Source organism: Bombina bombina, chromosome 3 (assembly GCF_027579735.1).
Source record: "Bombina bombina isolate aBomBom1 chromosome 3, aBomBom1.pri, whole genome shotgun sequence".
NCBI classification, from domain to species: domain Eukaryota; kingdom Metazoa; phylum Chordata; class Amphibia; order Anura; family Bombinatoridae; genus Bombina; species Bombina bombina.
In genome coordinates this window covers 24570904-24584893 of record NC_069501.1, presented here as the reverse complement: position 1 = coordinate 24584893, position 13990 = coordinate 24570904, and the positions used below count along the sequence as shown (strand labels likewise).

General features: G+C 44.0%; 1 protein-coding gene across 4 annotated transcripts in view; it reads left to right on the top strand.

Annotated features, from left to right (window-relative positions):
* TTF2 (transcription termination factor 2) overlaps window positions 1–11916 on the top strand; it is a 534153-nt gene extending 522237 nt beyond the window's left edge. For all 4 annotated transcript variants that reach the window (XM_053705754.1, XM_053705753.1, XM_053705751.1 and 1 more), the window contains one exon: window positions 11545–11916. In XM_053705754.1, the coding sequence (XP_053561729.1) occupies window positions 11545–11689 (145 nt within the window). In that variant the 3' untranslated portion in view covers window positions 11690–11916. The remainder of the gene's footprint in view (window positions 1–11544) is intronic.
* Window positions 11917–13990: the final 2074 nt, after the last annotated feature.

Sequence of the window (13990 nt, the reverse complement as noted above, 5' to 3'; positions counted from 1 at the left end):
TGTCCCCTATGCCAGGGTTGTGTATAACAATGTGACTGTCCCCTATGCCAGGGTTGTGTATAGCTGTGTTACTGTCCCCTATGCCAGGGTTGTGTATAGCTGTGTGACTGTCCCCTATGCAAGGGTTGTGTATAGCGGTGTGACTGTCCCCTATGCCAGGGTTGTGTATAGCGGTGTGACAGTCCCCTATGCCAGGGTTGTGTATAGCGGTGTGACTGTCCCCTACGCCAGGGTTGTGTATAGCGGTGTAACCGACTCCTATGCCAAGCTTGTGTATAGTGGTGTTAATCTCCCCTATGCCAGGGTTGTGTATAGCAGTGTGACTGTCCCCTATGCCAGGGTTGTGTATAGCTGTGTTACTGTCCCCTATGCCAGGGTTGTGTATAGCGGTGTGACTGTCCCCTATGCCAGGTTTGTGTATAGCGTTGACTGTCCCCTATACCAGGGTTGTGTATAGCGGTGTGACTGTCCCCTATGCCAGGGTTGCCCTAGGGCTGTGTGTAAGCATGTGACTGTCACCTTGGGCTGTGTGTAAGCATGTGACTGTCCCCTAGGGCTGTGTGTAAGCAGTGTGACTGTGTCCCCTAGGGCTGTGTGTAAGCGGTGTGACTGTCCCCTTTGCCAGGGTTGTGTATAGCGGTGTGACTGTCCCCTATGCCAGGGTTGTGTATAGCGGTGTGACTGTCCCCTATGCCAGGGTTGTGTATAGCGGTGTGACTGTCCCCTATGCCAGGGTTGTGTATAGCGGTGTGACTGTCCCCTATGCCAGGGTTGTGTATAGCGGTGTGACTGTCCCCTATGCCAGGGTTGTGTATAGTGGTGTGACTGTCCCCTATACCAGGGTTGTGTATAGCGGTGTGACTGTCCCTTATGATAGGGCTGTGTATAGCGGTGTGACTGTCCCCTATGCCAGGGTTGTGTATAGCTGTGTTACTGTCCCCTATGCCAGGGTTGTGTATAACAATGTGACTGTCCCCTATGCCAGGGTTGTGTATAGCGGTGTGACTGTCCCCTATGCCAGGGTTGTGTATAGCGGTGTGACTGTCCCTTATGATAGGGCTGTGTATAGCGGTGTGACTGTCCCCTATGCCAGGGTTGTGTATAGCGGTGTGACTGTCCCCTATGCCAGGGTTGTGTATAGCGGTGTGACTGTCCCTTATGATAGGGCTGTGTATAGCGGTGTGACTGTCCCCTATGCCAGGGTTGTGTATAGCGGTGTGATTGTCCCCTATGCCAGGGTTGTGTATAGCGGTGTGACTGTCCCCTATGCCAGGGTTGTGTATAACAATGTGACTGTCCCCTATGCCAGGGTTGTGTATAGCGGTGTGACTGTCCCCTATGCCAGGGTTGTGTATAGTGGTGTGACTGTCCCCTATTCCAGGGTTGTGTATAGCGGTGTGACTGTCCCTTATGCCAGGGTTGTGTATAGCGGTGTGACTGTCCCCTATGCCAGGGTTGTGTATAACAATGTGACTGTCCCCTATGCCAGGGTTGTGTATAACAATGTGACTGTCCCCTATGCCAGGGTTGTGTATAGCGGTGTGACTGTCCCCTATGCCAGGGTTGTGTATAGCTGTGTTACTGTCCCCTATGCCAGGGTTGTGTATAACAATGTGACTGTCCCCTATGCCAGGGTTGTGTATAGCGGTGTGACTGTCCCCTATGCCAGGGTTGTGTATAGCGGTGTGACTGTCCCCTATGCCAGGGTTGTGTATAGCGGTGTGACTGTCCCTTATGATAGGGCTGTGTATAGCGGTGTGATTGTCCCCTATGCCAGGGTTGTGTATAGCGGTGTGATTGTCCCCTATGCCATGGTTGTGTATAGAGGTGTGACTGTCCCCTATGCCAGGGTTGTGTATAACAATGTGACTGTCCCCTATGCCAGGGTTGTGTATAGCGGTGTGACTGTCCCTTATGATAGGGCTGTGTATAGCGGTGTGACTGTCCCCTATGCCAGGGTTGTGTATAGCGGTGTGATTGTCCCCTATGCCAGGGTTGTGTATAGCGGTGTGACTGTCCCCTATGCCAGGGTTGTGTATAACAATGTGACTGTCCCCTATGCCAGGGTTGTGTATAGCGGTGTGACTGTCCCCTATGCCAGGGTTGTGTATAGTGGTGTGACTGTCCCCTATACCAGGGTTGTGTATATCGGTGTGACTGTCCCTTATGATAGGGCTGTGTATAGCGGTGTGACTGTCCCCTATGCCAGGGTTGTTGATAGCTGTGTTACTGTCCCCTATGCCAGGGTTGTGTATAACAATGTGACTGTCCCCTATGCCAGGGTTGTGTATAGCGGTGTGACTGTCCCCTATGCCAGGGTTGTGTATAGCGGTGTGACTGTCCCCTATGCCAGGGTTGTGTATAGCGGTGTGACTGTCCCCTATGCAGGGTTGTGTATAGTGGTGTGACTGGTTTTCGTGTTTTCAGATCACATCTAGGGTTGTTAATATCTTTCTTTAATAGTCTTTTATTAAACATTATTGCGTAATGCCTAAATCTAAAGAGATTTTCAGTTTATGTATTGTCAGTTTTATGTTTCTGGTGCTTAGAAATAGAAGGCTGTGTTTTTGAGGACCCTTTATTCCTGTGCTGTAATTCAGTGTATTGTAATGGAGTTAAAGAAATGTATAATAGAACTTTCTGGTTTTACCAATATTAATAGATTATTATTATTCCTCCTCTCACACATGAGCATAAGGAAGGGCATCTAGGTAAGGATGTGTTTTGTTTTCCCACTGTGTACATCTATTAACACCAGTTTTGCTTTTGTGTCTTGTTTTACACTAGCTAGTTACACATTATGTTTACAATCTCTGTAAAAAGTATTAGCCATAGGTATTGTGTCACTATGCAGATGCTATAACGTTAGTTAAAGGGACATTATACTCTATGGTACTTTGCATAAATGTTTTGTAGATTAGGCATTTATATAGCCCATTTGGGGTGTTTTTGTAAAAATGTATATAGTTTTGCTTATTTTTAAATAACATTGTGCTGATTTCTTTCATGTAAATGGCTAGTGACGTATGGGATATACATTCCTACCAGGAGGGGCAAAGTTTCCCAAACTTTGCCTCCTATAGATGTGGTGAAGTAAGTTTGTGCTTAATTTCTTTTATGATAATCACTTCTAAGCATTTTAAATTCCAATTCCTCTCAGAGTACAGTGTTTGTCAGAGGGATGTGAAGAAACTATCGCCTATTGATTTTATGGTTTCTCTCGCGGGAAATCTTTTCAAAGGTTCTCTGTTATTGGTCGTAGGGATTCATCTCCTACCTCCCTTTACAGATCGACGATATACTCTTATACCATTACCTCTGCTGATAGTTTTCAGTACTGGTTTGGCTATCTGCTATATGTGGATGGGTGTCTTTCGGTAAGTATGTATCATTATTTAAGACACTCGGCTATGGTTTGGCGCTTTATGTATTTGTATAAAGTTCTAAATATATGTATTTTACTTATATTTGCCATGAGTCAGGTCTATGTATATTTCACTCTGTCTAGCAGTTTTCAATATGGGAATTATGTTAAGGAAGTTATGTTTTCTTACCTGGGGTTTAGTCCTTTTTTTCAATTGACTTATTTTTTCCTTCAAATTTCGCGGGTATCTCTAGGCTCGCAGGAGCGCAAAATGCTGTTGTTGAGTCATTCTTGGCGAGAACATTTTTTGCCCCTAATTTGCGTCTATATAGTGGCGCAAGTTTCGTAATTTCCTTTGTCATAGTTGACGCTAGTTTTTTTGGCGCAAAGTCGTGCTGGGTATGATGCGAGTTGCGTCATTTCCGGATGTTGGTTGTCACTAAAAAATTTCAGTTTTTGCGCATGCGTCATTTTTGGCGCCAAACGATTGTATATTACCCCACTTCCTTTTTGCTCTTTGCTCTCTTTATATGTTAGAGGGCTATGCTGTTTGCTTTTTTACCTATTTAGCATAAGCATTTTTCCCCATACCTGAAACTGCTATATGAGGAAATTGGATATTTTGTTTAAATGTTATTTTTTTCTTTTACATTTGCAAGATGTCTCAGTCTGATCCTGTCTCAGAAGCTCTCTCGTTTGAGTCTCCTTATCTGATTTTCCATCAGGATAAAGCTGTTTTGATTTTCTTCCTAAAGTTGTGAATTCTAACAATATTAGTAGGGAAATTGTTGTTCCTTCTTTATGTCCTAATCCTAAGAATTCTCTTGAGAGATCTCTACATTCTTTGGATGTGGTAAGAGCTTTGAAATACTATGTAGACGGCTACTAAAGATTTCAGAAAGACGTCTAGTCTATTTGTTGTTTTTTCTGGTTCCAGAAAGGGTCAGAAAGCCTCTGCCATTACTTTGGCATCTTGGTTAAAGCTTTGGATTCACAAAGCTTATTTGGAGGCGGGGCAGTCTCCGCCTCAGAGAATTACAGCTCATTCTACAAGATCAGTCGCCACTTCTTGGGCTTTTAAGAATGAAGCTTCAGTTGATCAGATTTGCAAAGCAGCAACTTGGTCTTCTTTGCATACATTTACTAAATGTTACCGTTTTGATGTATTTGCTTCTTCTGAAGCAGTCTTTGGCAGAAAAGTTCTTCAAGCAGCTGTTTCAATTTGATTCTCCTGCTTATGATTTAACTTTTTTTTTTTGTTATGTATAAGAAAAACTTAAGAATGTATAAGAAAAACTTAAATTATTGTTTGGATTTAATTTCTCAGTGGAAATAGCTGTTGTTATTTTTTTCTCTTCCTCTCTATTGACTTTTCTGTGGACTTCCACATTTTGGGTATTTCTATCCCATACGTCACTTGCTCATGGACTCTTGCCATTTACATGAAAGAAAACATAATTTATGTAAGAACTTACCTGATAAATTCATTTCTTTCATAATGGAAAGAGTCCATGAGGCCCACCCCTTTTATGGTGGTTATGATTTTGTATAAAAGCACAATTATTTTTTCCAGTTCCTCTTTTTGTATGCTTTTTTACTCCTTTTTATCACCCCACTGCTTGGCTATTCGTTAAACTGAGTTGTGGGTGTGGTGAGGGGTGTATTTATAGGCATTTTGAGGTTTGGGAAACTTTGCCCCTCCTGGTAGAAATGTATATCCCATACGTCACTAGCTCATGGACTCTTGCCAATATGAAAAACATTCATTTATCAGGTAAGTTCTTACATAAATTATGTTTTTCAGATTCCTAACCAAGCCTCAAAGTTTTAGATGTATACTGAAGTATACAGACTTCAGACTGCTTCTGTTTGTATAATGGGTCTTTCTCCAACATAGGTGTGTCCGGTCCACGGCATCATCCTTACTTGTGGGATATTCTCTTCCCCAACAGGAAATTTCAAAGAGCCCAGCAAAGCTGGTCACATGATCCCTCCTAGGCTCCGCCTACCCCAGTCATTCTCTTTGCCGTTGCACAGGCAACATCTCCACGGAGATGGTTAAGAGTTTTTTGGTGTTTAAATGTAGTTTTTATTCTTCAATCAAGTGTTTGTTATTTTAAAATAGTGCTGGTATGTACTATTTACTCTGAAACAGAAAAGAGATGAAGATTTCTGTTTGTAAGAGGAAGATGATTTTAGCAAACGTTACTAAAATCGATTGCTGTTTCCACACAGGACTGTTGAGATGAAGTAACTTCAGTTGGGGGAAACAGTTAGCAGACTTTTCTGCTTGAGGTATGACTGGCCACATTTCTAACAAGACTATGTAATGCTGGAAGGCTGTCATTTCCCCTTATGGGGACCGGTAAGCCATTTTCTTAGATTAAGTAAAAGAATAAAGGGCTTTATAAGGGCTTAAAAAACTGGTAGACATTTTTCTTGGCTAAAACGATTACTTTGCTAAGCATATTTTGCTGATTATAACTCTTAATAGTTATTATAATCTTGGGGATTGTTTAGAAAAACGGCAGGCACTGTATTGGACACCTTTTTCAGATGGGGGCCTTTCTAGTTATAGGCAGAGCCTCATTTTCGCGCCACTAATGCGCAGTTGTTTTTGGAGAGCAAGGCATGCAGATGCATGTGTGAGGAGCTAAGAACCACTGAAAAAGCTTATAGAAGGCGTCATTTGGTATCGTATTCCCCTCTGGGCTTGGTTGGGTCTCAGCAAAGCAGATAGCTGGGACTGTATAGGGGTTAAATGTAAAAACGGCTCCGGTTCCGTTATTTTAAGGGTTAAAGCTTTCAAATTTGGTGTGCAATACTTTTAAGGCTTTATGACACTGTGGTGAAATTTTGGTGAATTTTGAACAATTCCTTCATACTTTTTCACATATTCAGTAATAAAGTGTGTTCAGTTTGAAATTTAAAGTGACAGTAACGGTTTTATTTTAAAACGTTTTTTGTGCTTTATTGACAAGTTTAAGCCTGTTTAACATGTCTGTACCATCAGATAAGCTATGTTCTATATGTATGAAAACCAAGGTTTCTCCCCATTTAAATTTATGTGATAATTGTGCCATAGTGTCCAAACAAAGTAGGGACAATGATGCCACAGATAATGATATTGCCCAAGATGATTCCTCAAATGAGGGGAGTAAGCATGATACTGCATCATCCCCTTCTGTGTCTACACCAGTTTTGCCCACACAAGAGGCCCCTAGTACATATAGTGCGCCAATACTTATTACCATGCAACAATTAACGGCTGTAATGGATAATTCTATTGCAAACATTTTATCCAAAATGCCTACTTATCAGAGAAAGCGCGATTGCTCTGTTTTAAACACTGAAGAGCAAGAGGACGCTGATGATAACTGTTCTGACATACCCTCACACCAATCTGAAGGGGCCAGGAGGGAGGTTTTGTCTGAGGGAGAAATTTCAGATTCAGGAAAAATTTCTCAACAAGCTGAACCTGATGTTGTAACATTTAAATTTAAATTAGAACATCTCCGCGCACTGCTTAAGGAGGTATTATCTACTCTGGATGATTGTGACAATTTGGTCATTCCAGAAAAATTATGTAAGATGGACAAGTTCCTAGAGGTCCCGGTGCCCCCCAACGCCTTTCCTATACCCAAGCAGGTGGCGGACATAGTAAATAAGGAGTGGGAAAGGCCCGGCATACCTTTTGTCCCTCCCCCTATATTTAAGAAATTATTTCCTATAGTCGACCCCAGAAAGGACTTATGGCAGACAGTCCCCAAGGTCGAGGGGGCGGTTTCTACTCTAAACAAACGCACTACTATTCCTATAGAGGATAGTTGTGCTTTTAAAGATCCTATGGATAAAAAATTAGAGGGTTTGCTTAAAAAGATGTTTGTTCAGCAAGGTTACCTTCTACAACCAATTTCATGCATTGTTCCTGTCACTACGGCAGCGTGTTTCTGGTTCGAGGAACTAGAAAAGTCGCTCAATAAAGAATCTTCGTATGAGGAGGTTATGGACAGAGTTCAAGCACTTAAATTGGCTAACTCTTTTATTTTAGATGCCGCTTTGCAATTAGCTAGATTAGCGGCGAAAAATTCAGGGTTTGCTATCGTGGCGCGCAGAGCGCTTTGGCTAAAGTCTTGGTCAGCGGATGTGTCTTCCAAGACAAAATGGCTTAACATCCCTTTCAAAGGTAAAACACTGTTTGGACCTGATTTTAAAGAGATTATTTCAGACATCACCGGGGGAAAGGGCCACGCCCTCCCTCAGGATAGGTCTTTTAAGGCTAAAAATAAGCCTAATTTTCGTCCCTTTCGCAGAAACGGACCAGCCTCTAATTCTACATCCTCTAAGCAAGAGGGTAATACTTCACAACCCAAACCAGCCTGGAGACCGATGCAAGGCTGGAACAAGGGTAAGCAGGCCAAGAAGCCTGCCACTGCTACCAAAACAGCATGAAGGGATGGCCCCCGATCCGGGACCGGATCTGGTGGGGGGCAGACTTTCTCTCTTTGCTCAGGCTTGGGCAAGAGATGTTCAGGATCCTTGGGCACTAGAAATAGTTTCTCAAGGTTATCTGCTGGAATTCAAGGAACTACCCCCAAGGGGAAGGTTCCACAGGTCTCAATTATCTTCAAACCAAATAAAGAGACAGGCATTCTTACATTGTGTAGAAGACCTGTTAAAGATGGGAGTAATTCATCCAGTTCCAATAAGAGAACAAGGGATGGGGTTTTATTCCAACCTGTTCATAGTTCCCAAAAAAGAGGGAACATTCAGACCAATTTTAGATCTCAAGATCCTAAACAAATTTCTCAGGGTTCCATCGTTCAAAATGGAAACCATTCGAACAATCCTTCCCACCATCCAGGAAGGTCAATTTATGACCACGGTGGATTTAAAGGATGCGTACCTACATATTCCTATCCACAAGGAACATCATCAGTTCCTAAGGTTCGCTTTTCTGGACAAGCATTACCAGTTTGTGGCACTTCCATTCGGATTAGCCACTGCTCCGAGAATTTTCACAAAGGTACTAGGGTCCCTTCTAGCGGTTCTAAGACCAAGGGGCATTGCAGTAGTACCTTACTTGGACGACATCCTGATTCAAGCGTCGTCTCTGTCAAAAGCAAAGGCTCATACGGACATCGTCCTAGCCTTTCTCAGATCTCACGGATGGAAAGTGAACAAAGAAAAAAGTTCTCTGTCCCCGTCAACAAGAGTTCCCTTCTTGGGAACAATAATAGATTGCTTAGAAATGAGGATTTTTCTGACAGAGGTCAGAAAATCAAAAATTCTAAGCTCTTGTCAAGTACTTCATTCTGTTCTTCGTCCTTCCATAGCGCAGTGCATGGAAGTAATAGGATTGATGGTTGCAGCAATGGACATAGTTCCTTTTGCACGAATTCATCTAAGACCATTACAACTGTGCATGCTCAGACAGTGGAATGGGGATTATACAGACTTGTCTCCGACGATTCAAGTAGATCAAAAGACCAGAGATTCACTCCGTTGGTGGCTGATCCTGGACAATCTGTCACAGGGAATGAGCTTCCGCAGACCAGAGTGGGTCATTGTCACGACCGACGCCAGTCTGGTGGGCTGGGGCGCGGTCTGGGAACCCCTGAAAGCTCAGGGTCTATGGTCTCAGGAAGAATCTCTTCTCCCGATAAACATTCTGGAACTGAGAGCGATATTCAATGCTCTCAAAGCTTGGCCTCAACTAGCAAAGGCCAAATTCATAAGGTTTCAATCAGACAACATGACGACTGTTGCATATATCAACCATCAGGGGGGAACAAGGAGTTCCCTGGCGATGGAAGAAGTGACCAAAATAATTCAATGGGCGGAGGATCACTCCTGCCACTTGTCTGCAATCCACATCCCAGGAGTGGAAAATTGGGAAGCGGATTTTCTGAGTCGTCAGACATTCCATCCGGGGGAGTGGGAACTCCATCCGGAAATCTTTGCCCAAATAACTCAATTATGGGGCATTCCAGACATGGATCTGATGGTGTCTCGTCAGAACTTCAAGGTTCCTTGCTACGGGTCCAGATCCAGGGATCCCAAGGCGACTCTAGTAGATGCACTAGTAGCACCTTGGACCTTCAACCTAGCTTATGTATTCCCACCGTTTCCTCTCATTCCCAGGCTGATAGCCAGGATCAATCAGGAGAGGGCTTCGGTGATCTTGATAGCTCCTGCGTGGCCACGCAGGACTTGGTATGCAGACCTGGTGAATATGTCATCGGCTCCACCATGGAAGCTACCTTTGAGACAGGACCTTCTTGTTCAAGGTCCATTCGAACATCCGAATCTGGTTTCCCTCCAACTGACGGCTTGGAGATTGAACGCTTGATTTTATCAAAGCGTGGGTTTTCAGATTCGGTAATAGATACTCTGATTCAGGCTAGAAAGCCTGTAACTAGAAAAATTTACCATAAAATATGGAAAAAATATATCTGTTGGTGTGAATCTAAAGGATTCCCATGGAACAAGATAAAAATTCCTAAGATTCTATCCTTTCTACAAGAAGGTTTGGAGAAAGGATTATCTGCAAGTTCTCTGAAGGGACAGATCTCTGCTTTATCTGTTTTACTTCACAAAAGGCTGGCAGCTGTGCCAGATGTTCAAGCATTTGTTCAGGCTGGTTAGAATCAAGCCTGTTTACAGACCTTTGACTCCTCCCTGGAGTCTAAATCTAGTTCTTTCAGTTCTTCAAGGGGTTCCGTTTGAACCCTTACATTCCGTAGATATTAAGTTATTATCTTGGAAAGTTTTGTTTTTGGTTGCAATTTCTTCTGCTAGAAGAGTTTCAGAGTTATCTGCTCTGCAGTGTTCTCCGCCCTATCTGGTGTTCCATGCAGATAAGGTGGTTTTGCGTACTAAGCCTGGTTTTCTTCCGAAAGTTGTTTCCAACAAAAATATCAACCAGGAGATAGTTGTACCTTCTTTGTGTCCGAATCCAGCTTCAAAGAAGGAACGTTTGTTACACAATTTGGACGTAGTCCGTGCTCTAAAATTCTATTTAGAGGCTACTAAAGATTTCAGACAAACATCTTCTTTGTTTGTTGTTTATTCTGGTAAAAGGAGAGGTCAAAAAGCAACTTCTACCTCTCTTTCCTTTTGGCTTAAAAGCATTATCCGATTGGCTTATGAGACTGCTGGACGGCAGCCTCCTGAAAGAATCACAGCTCACTCCACTAGGGCTGTGGCTTCCACATGGGCCTTCAAGAACGAGGCTTCTGTTGACCAGATATGTAAGGCAGCGACTTGGTCTTCTCTGCACACTTTTGCCAAATTTTACAAATTTGATACTTTTGCTTCTTCGGAGGCTATTTTTGGGAGAAAGGTTTTGCAAGCCGTGGTGCCTTCCATTTAGGTGACCTGATTTGCTCCCTCCCTTCATCCGTGTCCTAAAGCTTTGGTATTGGTTCCCACAAGTAAGGATGACGCCGTGGACCGGACACACCTATGTTGGAGAAAACAGAATTTATGCTTACCTGATAAATTACTTTCTCCAACGGTGTGTCCGGTCCACGGCCCGCCCTGGTTTTTTTAATCAGGTCTGATGAATTATTTTCTCTAACTACAGTCACCACGGTATCATATGGTTTCTCCTATGCATATTTCCTCCTGTCCGTCGGTCGAATGACTGGGGTAGGCGGAGCCTAGGAGGGATCATGTGACCAGCTTTGCTGGGCTCTTTGCCATTTCCTGTTGGGGAAGAGAATATCCCACAAGTAAGGATGACGCCGTGGACCGGACACACCGTTGGAGAAAGTAATTTATCAGGTAAGCATAAATTCTGTTTTTCATAAGCAGGGGAGGGGGGAGGTTCTGCTCTCATCCCCTTTCAGTGGGTGTCACAGGCTTATCTCATTAACAGTTTTAAATTGGGAGCTTCTAAGTAAGTTTTAAAACGGTTTTATACTAGATTTTTATTTCAGTATCTGTGCATATTCTTTATTGTGGTGTATACTGCCCCACCAGAACTTTTGTATAGTACAAGTTTGTGACACTGTTTCCAGTATGGGAAACTAATTCCAACAGGATATAGATCTTGTCCAATGTATGTTGTAAAATGACTTTGTTGCACACCAGCCCCCACACTACACACAAACACAGGTGTGTCTATACTGTCTTTACATGTCTGCCGTGCTGACAGGTGTTGTCTTTTCCCCCAGGTTTGTGTGTCTTGGCACAGTAGAGGAGAAGATTTCTCAGCTTCAGGAGAAGAAGAAAGATTTAGCTAAAAAAGTTTTGTCTGGAAACAGTGCCACATTCACAAAGCTCACTCTCGCTGACCTGCGGCTGCTCTTTGGAGTGTGAACATAATTACCTTCTACTCAACAATGGGAGATGCACATACGTCTCTAATAATTAGATATCACATAACAATGTGGTCCACCCGGGTACTGGATCAGATGTGGAAATTCCTGCAAGAGTTTTTCCAAATGAGGTCCTTACTCTCTGCTTTGGAAATTGTTATAAACTGATATTGTCTTGGTGAATAATTATTTTTTTTAAATAAAATAAAGGTATTTAATTTGTTGGTGCTTGTCAAGTTTCCTATTCTCTGTTACCCAGTATGATTAGGAGTCATGCATACAAAGAGAGAAGCGCTCTACCAGGAACGAACAACAGCTCAGTGGCTTGTTCTATGGCGATTTACCACCCGGAAGCAGCCTCTTTTAGACCAGTGTGCTTTTCACAGAAGAAAACTTTCCTGAAGTATATCAGTCTGATCCCGCCAAGTAAGGTCAGTCCAGCCCCGAAATACCAGGCAATTCTCCTCTGAACAAGGAACATGACAACCCCAGACGATCGTTTCGGCCTCCTATGGGCCTCGTCAGTGAGGTGCAGCCACATTCCTCTAAGCACACTGGGCAAGGAGTCCACGTCTGGTTTCCCCCATCACCCATAGGGAGACTTCCCCAGGGTCATAATAATTTGCATACAAAGAGAGAAGCGCTCTACCAGGAACGAACAACAGCTCAGTGGCTTGTTCTATGGCGATTTACCACCCGGAAGCAGCCTCTTTTAGACCAGTGTGCTTTTCACAGAAGAAAACTTTCCTGAAGTATATCAGTCTGATCCCGCCAAGTAAGGTCAGTCCAGCCCCGAAATACCAGGCAATTCTCCTCTGAACAAGGAACATGACAACCCCAGACGATCGTTTCGGCCTCCTATGGGCCTCGTCAGTGAGGTGCAGCCACATTCCTCTAAGCACACTGGGCAAGGAGTCCACGTCTGGTTTCCCCCATCACCCATAGGGAGACTTCCCCAGGGTCATAATAATTTGCATACAAAGAGAGAAGCGCTCTACCAGGAACGAACAACAGCTCAGTGGCTTGTTCTATGGCGATTTACCACCCGGAAGCAGCCTCTTTTAGACCAGTGTGCTTTTCACAGAAGAAAACTTTCCTGAAGTATATCAGTCCACGTCTGGTTTCCCCAATCACCCCCACCATATTGGCAGGATCAGACTGATATATTATACAGGAAAGTTTTCCTATGTGAAAAGCACAATTAGGCAGAAAGAAGCTACCTCCAGGTGGTAACCGGGTCATAGAACAAGCTATTGAAACTGCTGTTTGTTCCTGGCAGACTGCTTCTCTTTCTGTTTTGCATATGTAAATATGACCCTGGGGATAGTCTCCCTGTGGGTGATGGGGGAAACCAAACGTGGACTCCTTGACCAATGTGCTTAGAGGAATATGACTACATCTCACTGACGAGGCCCATAGGAGGCCGAAACGATCGTCTGGGGTTGTCATGTTCCTTGTTCAGAGGAGAATTGCCTGGTATTTCGGGGCTGGACTGACCTTACTTGGCGGGATCAGACTGATATACTTCAGGAAAGTTTTCTTCTGTGAAAAGCACACTGGTCTAAAAGAGGCTGCTTCCGGGTGGTAAATCGCCATAGAACAAGCCACTGAGCTGTTGTTCGTTCCTGGTGGAGCGCTTCTCTCTTTGTATGCAAATTATTATGACCCTGGGAAGTCTCCCTATGGGTGATGGGGGAAACCAGACGTGGACTCCTTGCTCAGTGTGCTTAGAGGAATGTGGCTGCACCTCACTGACGAGGCCCATAGGAGGCCGAAACGATCGTCTGGGGTTGTCATGTTCCTTGTTCAGAGGAGAATTGCCTGGTATTTCGGGGCTGGACTGACCTTACTTGGCGGGATCAGACTGATATACTTCAGGAAAGTTTTCTTCTGTGAAAAGCACACTGGTCTAAAAGAGGCTGCTTCCGGGTGGTAAATCGCCATAGAACAAGCCACTGAGCTGTTGTTCGTTCCTGGTGGAGCGCTTCTCTCTTTATATGCAAATTATTATGACCCTGGGAAGTCTCCCTATGGGTGATGGGGGAAACCAGACGTGGACTCCTTGCTCAGTGTGCTTAGAGGAATGTGGCTGCACCTCACTGACGAGGCCCATAGGAGGCCGAAACGATCGTCTGGGGTTGTCATGTTCCTTGTTCAGAGGAGAATTGCCTGGTATTTCGGGGCTGGACTGACCTTACTTGGCGGGATCAGACTGATATACTTCAGGAAAGTTTTCTTCTGTGAAAAGCACACTGGTCTAAAAGAGGCTGCTTCCGGGTGGTAAATCGCCATAGAACAAGCC